At 42.0% G+C, this 11352-nt stretch overlaps 2 protein-coding genes and 1 pseudogene across 2 annotated transcripts; 1 reads left to right on the forward strand and 2 right to left on the reverse strand.

The window, feature by feature from the left end:
* tmem14a (transmembrane protein 14A) lies at positions 1 to 1787 on the forward strand. Its single transcript, XM_085477884.1, has 5 exons — positions 1 to 76; positions 716 to 798; positions 938 to 1039; positions 1136 to 1223; positions 1331 to 1787. The coding sequence occupies exons 2-5, from the start codon at positions 723 to 725 to the stop codon at positions 1368 to 1370; spliced, it is 306 nt and encodes a 101-aa protein (XP_085334010.1). The 5' UTR covers positions 1 to 76; positions 716 to 722; the 3' UTR covers positions 1371 to 1787.
* Positions 1353 to 3595, reverse strand: LOC146695591 (glutathione S-transferase 3-like). Its single transcript, XM_085477883.1, has 7 exons — positions 3504 to 3595; positions 3289 to 3418; positions 3161 to 3212; positions 2655 to 2787; positions 2435 to 2570; positions 2235 to 2360; positions 1353 to 2135 (listed from the first exon to the last, which is right to left on the reverse strand). The coding sequence occupies exons 2-7, from the start codon at positions 3373 to 3375 to the stop codon at positions 2001 to 2003; spliced, it is 669 nt and encodes a 222-aa protein (XP_085334009.1). The 5' UTR covers positions 3376 to 3418; positions 3504 to 3595; the 3' UTR covers positions 1353 to 2000.
* A 2155-nt stretch (positions 3596 to 5750) lies between these two features.
* Positions 5751 to 7476, reverse strand: LOC146695592 (glutathione S-transferase A4-like; annotated as a pseudogene).
* Between the last annotated feature and the right edge of the window lie 3876 nt (positions 7477 to 11352).

Below are 11352 nucleotides of genomic sequence, written 5' to 3' on the forward strand. Positions count from 1 at the left end.
CGGCCAGTCAACGAGGAAGCGCAATTTCGGACCAAAGGTTGTGGCTGCTGCTGCTGCTCACTTGTCTGGACTCCAGGTATGTAATATGCAGCAACACGATTCATACAACAGTAACAATTCATGTGAGCTTCACCAATACGTAGTCGTTTTAACAACAGTTTAAAGAAAGTAGCCAGCATAGGCGTTCATGTGCACGTCTTTAGCTTTGTGCTGCGATTGTTTCTGTAGTTGAATCATCCCAGAGGCTCACAGCAACATCCGGAGATCTTATTGTGGGTAGATATGATTAGATTACACATATGTCGAAACCCAAGAATTATGAAGAATAGTTTGGGAGCAGTGCAGTATCTGCATTGGTGAGCAGTGCTGTGCCTGCAAAATTGCGTATTTATCCAAAACCAAGTGGATGCAGTAGATAGCAATACCGATATTTTTAACTTATGTCATGACTAATGAGGTGAATCATCATCAATTTACAAATCAAAAAACAAAAAATAATAACACACATCAGTGGCTATACACTGAACTTAGAGGATAGAAACAAAGTATCGATCCTGTCATGTTAGTATCGATCCGATATCGATACTGTCGATAATTAAATTTATCCACCCACCTCTTTTGGGGAGCGCGTGCTTGGTAAAGATTAAAGCTGAATAAGTGTCCTGAGTTGTGTCTTTTAACCACCTGACACCCTGCACTGCTTTTTGGTTTTCAGCTTTACGATGGCGTTGGACTGGATTGGCTTCAGCTATGCTGCAGCCATTGCTTTTGGAGGATTTATGGGATACAAGAGAAAAGGTTGAGGAGCATAATTTCCTTCGGGATTAATAAAGTATTTCTGATTCAGATTCTGACCACAGCTGTGCATAAAGCTCAACTAAATATTAAAGTGTTGGAAATGAAATCAAACCTGATTGATTTTTGCGTTTCCCCGCAGGCAGCGTGATGTCCCTGATGGCTGGTCTAGTTTTTGGCGGATTATCCGCTTTCGGTGCCTACAACATAACGAGTGACCCAAAGGACATCAAGGTGTCACTGCGTGAGTATGGCTCTCTATATGCAGCCCGGCTACAATCAAGAGTGTAGAGGTTCAGTGTCCAGCTAGTGTCATAACAGGGTGTTTTCTTTCTTTCAGTGTCCTCGGGAGTTCTCGCAGTCATCATGGGAATGAGATACAAGAACTCTGGGAAATTAATGCCAGCTGGAATAATGACAGGGCTAAGGTCAGAGTCAGACGTGCTACCAGACAGTACAAATTGTTGCACAAATCAGGGATTGGGACATTTATTTGTTAAACTCGCTGATGCAGTTGCTTTTGTCTGTCTTACAGCTTGTTGATGGTGTTTCGCCTCTTACTTCTGATCGTCTGACCGGGAGAACATCAACCTTTACCCTGGAAACAGGAAACATTCCCACTAAGCCGACTAAATCAAATTTTACTGCAGTATTATTTTTTAATACATGCATATGAGCAAGTGTATGAATGGGAACTTCCATGATTTCTTAACCCACACTACAGGAGACGACTGTGAGCTCTGGGTGCTGTTAGGGCTCGGATTTATTTCTAGAACTTGAGAAAAAGAACAAGTTGAAGCATTTTCATTTGTATTCTTGTCCGTCTATGATGGGGAAAGAGTTTTTGTGATTTTTTTTCTAATAACAGCAAATTAAAACAAGTTTAATTCATTAAAAACTGTTGTGTTTTATCTAGAAGAAAAACAGCAGCTTCAAGTGTTTTTGTCAAATGTATTTATTGCTAAAGAAGATTACAGAAGTTCTTTCCATGTTGCTGTGTTGGTGCCTCGTCTATCTTCACGTATTTACTTGCCTCTTAACAATAAGAGTTAAGAGGCTGGTAAATGATTATCTGCCTCTTAACTCTTATTGTGTTGTTTGTCCTTTAAACTAATTAAGATTTTAGATGTAACTGATTTTTGATGTAACTGATCATAATCACGCTGCCTAATGAGGAATGTAACAGATCTTTTGTAGCGTTTTTCTTAAAGTGGCAACTTGAGGTTTAAGACTTCCACAACATTCTTCAAGTATTTTTCATCTGGCGGCGGCTTCCTCTTGCTGCCCGGCTGCAGAAACCTGCTGATGGCGGGGATTTGTGTCATCCTGCCCTGAAAGGACTGGAAGGAATAACAGAAAGATGAGCGTTTCACAGCACTGGGCTTTGGCTTTATCATTGAACTTGTTGTTGATTTATTTTTTTGTTGAAACACGTTTACCTTGACATTGGGGAAGTCTTTCAAAATGTCTGGAAATTTCTCCTCCAGCATCAGGGTGCATTCAAGAAGCAGCACATCAGCAAGGCTTAGTTTACCTCCCACCAGGTACACGGGTCCAGTCAGAGCCTATTTTATGACACCTATTTTAGCAATGATCAGCAGAAACTCAGGTTTTTAAACCAAACAATCAGTTATTTTACCTTTTCATACACAGGAAGGTAGCGCTCCTTTGCTTTGCTTTGAATGTTGTCCAATTTGGGTTTGGGATCTGGGGTGAAGGGGAGGATCATAATCATTTCCATGAGGTCTGTCAATCCCTCGGAATACATGTTGATCCTGAAGGAAAGCATAATAACCTATTTAAATACAGCTATGATGTAAGACAAAAACTTTATTACACTTTTTTTTTAAGGACCATACATGACTCGTTCTTTGGGATCCTTTGCATGCAGATTGTACTTCTCTGCGATGTAATTCAGGATTGCTTTTGTCTGAATGAGCTTCATGCCATCCATTTCCACCAAAGGGACCTGTTGAAACATGAGCGCCCCATCTTTGGAGCAAGCACAACAGCAGCAGGTAAAGCAGGTTTGCACTCCCAGTGGAAAAGACCAACACAATTTGTTTTAACGTGCATCTTTGACTGTAGATGAGAAGATATTAAGAGATGTTTGCATACAAGCTGCTGTCTCAATCTAGATTACATAACGTGGCTCTAAGACCATGGGGTGGATGGGAGGGGGAGTTAAAGCATGACTTGGAGGCAAACCACAAAAACTCCACCCACAGTCATGAGTTCAATTTTAAACGATTTAACAGATTTAAAAAAAACCCCAAAACTTTTAACCTTCCTTGTTTGAACCTTTAGTTTAATGTTTACCCAGAATAATCCTATCTCTTGCATTCCCTGCATGCACCCATCTCACCATCAAGGAGTTTTTCATACTGCTCCCGAGTTGTCAGAAGCACTTCATCGAACTGCAAAGAAAGTATTTCAAATCAGATTTGCACAAAAGCCTGCAGTTCTTCAAAAACTCACACCTCCTTCACTTACCTCGACTTCTGCAACAGTTAAAAGCCAGCGGATTGACTCCATCTTCCCTCTCCCATTAAAATAGTACACCACAGGTTTTTCGGACATGGCTGTTGTCGGTGTTTTCTTTTTGTTTTTCAGGGCCTAAAATCTGTGAAGCAAAGTGAAATCACAGTAAATTCGCAAGCAGCTGCATAAATGTGGAAGCTGTTCCCCTGCGTGTGTAGTTTTCATACCTGTGCGCACTCAACCTCTACGCAGAAATGCAAAAGAGTGGAAGTAAAAGTTAACCTTACGTAACATTCACAGCGCTCAGGGTTGTTGAAGGGGTGGAGTAGGCGGGGGAAATGCGTGAAGGCGCTGATTGGGCAGCTTCAGCCAATGCAAGCATGCTTATTTGCATTTTGTCGCTAACCATCATGGGTAAAACAGATACAGTTTTCTGTTTTACTGTTTAAAATAATTTTACCGATGCAGCTTCTATTTATAAGATGAACCAGACAAACTGTACGGATCCCGACCAGGACTCTGAGTCTTTAAACCCTCATTGTGAACAGGTTTGTTATGCAGGGCTATAAAATATGCTAAACGACCGAGCGTTTCTGGATGTGAGGGCGATCTGGCTGCGACATCTGTCACCCCATTGATCGCTAGGGTTGATTCGGCTGATCTGGCTGGCTAGGCGGGTGTCCCCTTCCTCCCTCACCGGTCCATGTGTGTCCCTCCCGACGCCCAGCGCTCGGTGGCAGCGGACGATGTCCCCCCCCGGCGGACGACCATCCATCGGTATACCAGTAGCTGCGCTCCCCTGCTAGAACCTCCAAACAAGCTCAAGGCCCATTTGTAGGAGAAACGTAGGGAAGTCAAGCTCCAAGCTTCAGACACATCCAAATGCGGCGCTGCACGTGGCAGTCTGCCTTCCTTTTTTTAGTTTTTGTTGAAAAAACAAACTTTTTATGATCTTTTTTTCTTAAAAGTTTAATCATTTTATTAATAATTTCTACTTATTTAAAAGGTTATTTGTTTTGTTATTGTTTTTTTAATCACTGTTGTATATGTTAAATATACAGTATGAGGGCCTCACTATGCACCTGTGGCACTTTTACTTTATCTATCTATTCAATTTTCATAAAAGCATTTAATCCAACAAACAAATAACTGAGTGTATTTGTGTGTGCACTCATCCATGCTTGGGCTGGTCTTTATGTGATATTGCATGTTTGTGTGTGTTTAAGATAAGATAACTCTTTATTGCAAATGAATTTAAATGTGTGGAACTTTATAAAACAGAGCTGGGTGTCATTTCTGTCATTTGCCTTTTGGACTACCATCCCGGTATCTTCCAGCTCCCTTCATAAAGCCCCCTTCCAGCTCCCAACACAGGCACACATCATCATTCATATACACACACACTATTGGTTACCCACACACTTGTACATGAACATGTGTGTCCTTTAACTGACCCTTGATCTCCTAACTGTTCCTCAAACCTAATTCTCACTTTCATCTAGTTCACTTTCCTCACTGAGGGAATGACCCCCAACTGTCCAATCACATTTTTTCCTCCCATAAAAAGTTCTTGTGCCTATTTCCTGCAATTTGGTACAAGTTCAGTTGGTTTGGCTGCTTATGTATCACTCAGTGCTCTCAAATCATTTCCCCAGAGGTTCTCCCTGTGACCCAAGTCCCTGCAGTTATCCCCATAAAAACCTTTCAACAAACCTAAAACAGAGTCACCAGGATCAGAGTTCAGAAGCACTGCTTTAGCGTTGCTGCCCTAAGAAAGGCAGCCTAACTGCATAACATTGCTCTGAGGCAACAAACTAAAAAGTGTTGTGTTAGAAGACAAAATTCAATCAAAATGTGTCTTTAAACAACCAGCGACACTTCTTCAGATGTTCATATAAGTGCACATAATGGTTTTAGATCTCACCCGGGCGATCGTGGCTCAAGAGTTGGGAGTTCGCCTTGTAATCGGAAGGTTGGCGGTTCGAGCCCCGGCTTGGACAGTCTCGGTCATTGTGTCCTTGGGCAAGACACTTCACCCGTTGCGGTGGTGGTCAGAGGGCCCGGTGGCGCCAGTGTCCGGCAGCCTCGCCTCTGTCAGTGCGCCCCAGGGTGGCTGTGGCTACAATGTAGCTTGCTATCACCAGTGTGTGAATGTGTGTGTGAATGGGTGGATGACTGGATATGGAAAGCGCTTTGGGGTCCTTAGGGACTAGTAAAGCGCTATATAAATACAGGCCATTTACTATTTACCATTACCCTGTTTCAACACACCTGAATCGAATGATTAGTTCATTACCAGGCCTCTGGAGAACTTCAAGATATGTTGGGGAGGTCATTTAGCCAACATTTATTTAGTTCACATTGTTAGAAAAGCTCACATACCTTCTCATCTATCCTGTTAGTGCAGCATTTATCGACACGTAGGCCTGCAGATATAAATGATCACAAACATGCTGCATGATAAGGAACAGATTTTACTGAGATGGTAATTTGGACTGGGAGACTTCCATGATAGCCTTTGCATAGTTTTGTATCCGGCGGTGGCTTCCTCTTACTGCCTGGCTGCAGAAACCTGTTGATGGCAGGGATTTGGATCATCCTGCCCTGGAAAGACTGGGAGGAAAGACTGGGAACTGACTAAGCGTTTCACAGTACTGAGTTTTAATAACAATAATAATATGAGTCATTCAATATGAAATTCATCAAATCTTAAAAAAGCTTCCACCTGAATCCCTGAGAACCAGCTGACGTTTTTTTAACCTCTGCAATTGTGTTTGTGTCCTTCTGTCATGTTAACCACCCATTAAAATTTGGGTTACATCCACCAAGGTCTTCAAAGTGTACTTAATGGTATATTAGTGGAAAGCCCTATAACCTAGAAACATTAAATATTACAACTGTGGCATGTACTGTCAACATATAGAAAATACCACATAAAGATTTAAGATATCATGTCACACTTGACCTCTGACTTTTTAACATCAACAGAGTGATCTGAAAGGTCAAAGTGATAATAATCCTATATAGAGCTATTTAAAACATGTTTCTTACTTCCATTGTTTTTATTGACAGCATATAGAGAATAGTTTAAGGGAATTTTAACTATCACATTACTTTGGATTTCTGACCATTTCAAGGTCAAATAAGGTCCAATTTCTATCTTCAAAACTGCACTTAAAAGTCTGCTGCTTTTGTTTGTATTGGCAACATTTAACAAATACCTGACCTTTGATCTCACTTTTACATTTCACCAAATGCATTATGTCTTTAATGAGCTGTACATTTTTTTCTTTTAAAAGTACATTTTAAAAGAAAAAAACCAAAATGATTGCACACAAAATACAATACGACTCACTTAAAAGTAAATATTGCCCACTGAGTGAGCTGCTTTGGCAGAGGTTTGCGCTCTGGGAGTGCTTCTCATTGTAACTTTGGTTTATTTAATGAAAATATGCAAAATTTGACATTTATATTCTGACATAGCAGAGGGTAACCACCTCGGTGTAGTTAAACGGTCTGTAACTTATTAAGTATTCATAAAATAGAGATACAAATTCTCATGACGTCTCTAAATATACTAAAGTTATTGTAGAAGTTGATTTTGAGAGGACGGGGTGGGAGGCACTGATTTTTCTTGGAATGCCCTGTATGTGCTTCAGTTTCACAAGGACAGGTGATTCGTTGTTTTGTTGAATCATATCCAGCTCTGTCACTGTTACCTTAATGTTGGGAAAGTCTTTGTAAATTCCTGGAAATCTCTCCTCCAGCTCCAGGGTCCATTCAGCCAGCAGCATCTGCGAGGCTTAGTTTACCTCCCACCAGGTAAACGGTCCAGTCAGAGCCTGAGAAATTTGTCCAAAAAAAATGCATAATGGCCATTTTGGCAACAATCATGTTTTTCTAAACAAAAAGAGTCAGTTATTTTACCTTTTCATGCACAGGAAGGTAGCGCTCATTTGCTCTGCTTTGAATGTTTTCCAGTTTAGGTTTGGGGTCTGCACAGAACGGCAGTGACAGAGTACATGTTGATCCTAAGGAAAAGCTTAATAATGTATTTAAATACAGCCACGATATAGTATCAGAAGTTCTCTCTTTATTATTCCATGATTATTGAAGTGGAGCATACATAACTCGATCTTTGAGGTCCTTTCTGTGCAGGTTGTGCTTCTCAGCGAGATGGCTAAGGAGCACAGATAACATGACCAAGAAAGTAGACTCTGTGCATTATAATAAATCCTCAAGCGATAATCCCCCCTTGGACTGTCTTGGTGCAAAACCAAGACATAAATCATGTCTCCTGGAAGGGGGAGGACGTATCACAGGCAGGACACAGCGAGCTGAATTCTCTGAAACCGACTGGCCTTCACTTCCTACGAGACAGGGAGGAGGTCAGCGCCCTGACCCACTGGTGTCAAGACAACCATCTCACCCTCAACGTTGCAAAGACAAAGGAGTTGATAGTGGACTTCCGGAGGTGCAGAGAAGTACACACCCCCATCACCATCAACGGCGCTGCTGTGGAGAGAGTGAGCAGCTTCCGGTTCCTTGGAGTACATCTGGCTGAGGATCTTACGTGGTCAGTACACATAAACAAAACAGTGAAGAAGGCGCAACAGCGCCTCTTCTTTCTCAGGAGACTGAAAAGATTCGGCATGAGCCCCCGCATCCTCAGGACCTTCTATCACTGTGCCATTGAGAGCATCCTCACTGGATGCATCACCACCTGGTATGGCAACAGCACCGCCTACAACTGCAAAGCTCTCCAGCGAGTAGTGCGGTGCTCTGAACGGATAATTGGAGGTGAGCTTCCCTCCCTCCAAGACATCTACAGGAAGCGGTGCCTGAAGAAAGCGGGGAGGATCATCAAGGACTCCAGTCACCCCAGCCATAAACTGTTCAGACTACTTCGCTGCAAAGGGGGATCACGCTTTTCAAACCCTGGCTCCAATACTGTGGAACGGTTTACCCTCCTCACTACGCACCATCGACATCTGTTTAGACAGGCATTTGGGTAATGTTAATGCGTAATATGTTGTTTTATTTTATATTTATATTGTACTATTGATTGTTTGATATGCTTTTATATTTCCTCTATGTTGCTATATTGTTTGTTTGACATGTCTTCATGTGAAGCACTTTGTAACAGCGTTTTTGTCTTAAAAAGTGCTATATAAATAAATTTTACTTACTTACTTACTTACTTCCATCAGGAAGGAGGTTCTGCAGCATCCGGTCCCGAACCAGCAGACTGAGAGACAGCTTCTTCCACCAGGCCATCAGACTGCTGAACACGTCATAGACACCTCAGCTTCACTACTGGAACTTCAACATTATGCACTCCATACTGTACAGTAATGCCACTGTTTTGCACATGTCTCAACTCTGTATATTTTTATATATTTTATTTATTGTTTACTCTATTTAATTTGTAAAATATGTGTATACACACACACACGTAGAAAAACATTTAGTATACACATCCAGAAATATTTTTTTTTGCATATACTATTATATATTGTACATATATTTATTAGTTTCAGATTTAGCCATTCGTATATTTTGCCTGTTTATGTTATTGTATTTTGCACAACTCTGTTTCTTGTGAAGCTCGCACACAAGAATTTCACTCACATGTGCTGTACCAATGTACCTGCACATGTGATGTGACAATAAAAGTGATTTGATTTGATTTGATTTGATTTGATTTGACAGAGAAGCTCTTCTACCCCTGTACACGGGAGGAAACAGGACTGGACAACCGTGAATAGGAAGGTTAACAACAAACCTCCAAAACAACTGAATGTGAAACTGCAGAACAGATTTGCTCCACTATCAAAGGACCCTGGATCTATATCGGACAACCATCCATCTAAAAGCAGCGAAGTAAGGTCTGAAAATCTGTTGAAAAGTAAAAGGCCACAGGGAAAGCTAAAGGCTAGGCCTGAAACTCTGATTGTGGGTGACTCTGCTGTAAAGGATGTACAAAGGATGTGCGGTAAGAACACTAAAGTCATCTGCTTTCCTAGGGATATGGTCAACAACCTGAAGGAGAGAATTCTTCAAATTGCAGATGAATATCCAACTGTGACAAACATTGTTCTGCATACAGGGTTAAACGATGTGTCCAAACAACAGTCGGAGGTTCTGAAACGGGACTTTACTGGATTATTAAATACTGTAAACTCTCTGAATGCAGCTGTATTCATCAGTGGACCTGTACCGCCTGTCAGAGGAGGAGACGAGAGATTCAGCAGGTTGTTTGCACTGAATAAATCAGCATGTGCTGACCACTCAGTGCATTTTATCAACAATTTTAATATTTCTTGGGAACGCAGGCATCTGTTTAAAGCAAATGGATTTAATTTTAACAAGTCAGGGGTGAAACTGTTCACCTCCAACTTGTTTTATTCCATACGTCATCCATCTGTGCTTGGTGCCAAGGCTGAGATAAACAAGGAGTTATCTCATAAAGAGGAACAAACAGTACTCCAAGAACAGACAAAGCCCAGCAGAAACCTTGAGGAGGAGCTCCATCTGCCCCCACCTGGGATGAGCAAGAAGAGGGGTCCCTATTTGCCTCCAACTCTCTCAACAACACCAACGACCAGGACCAGGACCAGGGACCACGACCTTCCCCAGTCCCCCAAACCCCTGACAAGCCAACACCCTCCTCCCCCTCCCTTTCTCCCTCCTCGTCACACCTGAAATTCACTGAGGAGATGATGGAGCGGGTCAATGCTGGGCTCAGATCTACCCCCCGGCCCAATCCCTTTTTGTCCCCCATAAACCCCCCCACCAGAGCAGTTAAAGGTTCGCCATCGAGCCCCGTCCTCAACAGAGCAATCGAAGTCACATTGCCCAGCCTCGTCCCCCTTAGCTCCTCCTTACCACCTTCATGCTCTGTCTCCGCAGTCTGATGTGTGATGTGTGGAGGGTCCGGGCTGCGAGGATTATGGCAGTGATGACTTTTCCCAGGAGAAGCTGGGACCCTGTTTACTAGAAGGTTTTAAAATTTCTGTACTTTTAGGTGACAGGAGACATGTGGCCTGGTCAAAACACAGAGAGCTGCACTCTAAAAGATCTTTAAACATAGTAAACATACCTTGTGTGCCACAGACTGCTCCCAAACACGAGGGGACAAGTAATACCTCTAAAACACTTAAGTTGGCTTTATTAAACGTTAGATCTTTAGCTGGGAAAACGTTTTTAATTAATGATTTAATCACTGAGTACAGCCTTGATTTTATGTTTTTAACTGAAACTTGGTTGGACCAAAGTAACAGTGGAGCTGTTCTCATCGAGACGACCCCTCCTAACTACAGTTTTATCAGTGAGGTCAGGGCGAGCAGGAGAGGAGGAGGGGTTGCTGTCTTATTTAATGAATCATTTCAATGTAAGCAGCTATCTCCTGGAAGTTTTCAGTCTTTTGAATATGTGGCTTTACAGCTGAAGGCCCCATCCAAAGTTGTGTTTCTTAATGTTTACAGGCTTCCCAAATACTGCACAGACTTTTTTAATGACCTCAGTGAACTGCTGTCTGTGATCTGTGTTGATTTGGACTGTGTAATTATTGCTGGGGATTTTAACATCCATGTGGACAACCCTCAGGACAAAGGGACTAAAGACCTGAGTAACACTCCGGGCAACTTTGGGCTGACTCAGCATGTAACAGAGGCCACACATAATAGAGGACACACTCTTGACCTGCTGATCTCCAAGGGCCTGAACATTTCGAAGGTTACTGTGTCTGATGTGGGCCTGTCTGATCATTACTGTGTTTTCTTTGAAAGTAAAAGTTCAGCCCACACAAATATATCAACAGCGGTGATCACAAAACGGTGTATAACTGAACACAGTTGTGAGATATTTACCAGGTCTTCCCATTAACACCTGACCTGTCCAGAGGTTCAGTCAATGAGCTCGTCAATAGCTTCAATGCTAAAATGTTAAATGTAATGGACACTTTTGCTCCTGTCAATGGAAAATTGTACTTAGTAGTCAGTATAATCTTTCAGTGATATAAGTTTGCATATGGTAGAATACTGCATGTAATCACTTGTGTGTAGAAGTATATAG

Source organism: Copadichromis virginalis, linkage group LG13 (assembly GCF_057382275.1).
Source record: "Copadichromis virginalis isolate Kocher_CV1m ecotype Utaka linkage group LG13, C_Virginalis_male_GT1.1, whole genome shotgun sequence".
In the NCBI taxonomy this organism is placed as follows: Eukaryota; Metazoa; Chordata; class Actinopteri; order Cichliformes; family Cichlidae; genus Copadichromis; species Copadichromis virginalis.

What these genes read in the sequence shown, in the direction of transcription:
- tmem14a (XM_085477884.1), top strand. Translation starts at nt 723, where the DNA reads ATGGCGTTGGACTGGATTGGCTTCAGCTATGCTGCAGCCATTGCTTTT. An exon ending in GGACATCAAGGTGTCACTGC is followed by an intron (nt 1,040 to 1,135) that starts GTGAGTATGGCT and finishes TCTTTCTTTCAG; the next exon opens with TGTCCTCGGGAGTTCTCGCA. An exon ending in GGAATAATGACAGGGCTAAG is followed by an intron (nt 1,224 to 1,330) that starts GTCAGAGTCAGA and finishes TCTGTCTTACAG; the next exon opens with CTTGTTGATGGTGTTTCGCC.
- LOC146695591 (XM_085477883.1), bottom strand. Translation starts at nt 3,375, where the DNA reads ATGTCCGAAAAACCTGTGGTGTACTATTTTAATGGGAGAGGGAAGATG. An exon ending in TAACTGTTGCAGAAGTCGAG is followed by an intron (nt 3,213 to 3,288) that starts GTAAGTGAAGGA and finishes CTTTCTTTGCAG; the next exon opens with TTCGATGAAGTGCTTCTGAC. An exon ending in AAGACTTCCCCAATGTCAAG is followed by an intron (nt 2,136 to 2,234) that starts GTAAACGTGTTT and finishes TATTCCTTCCAG; the next exon opens with TCCTTTCAGGGCAGGATGAC.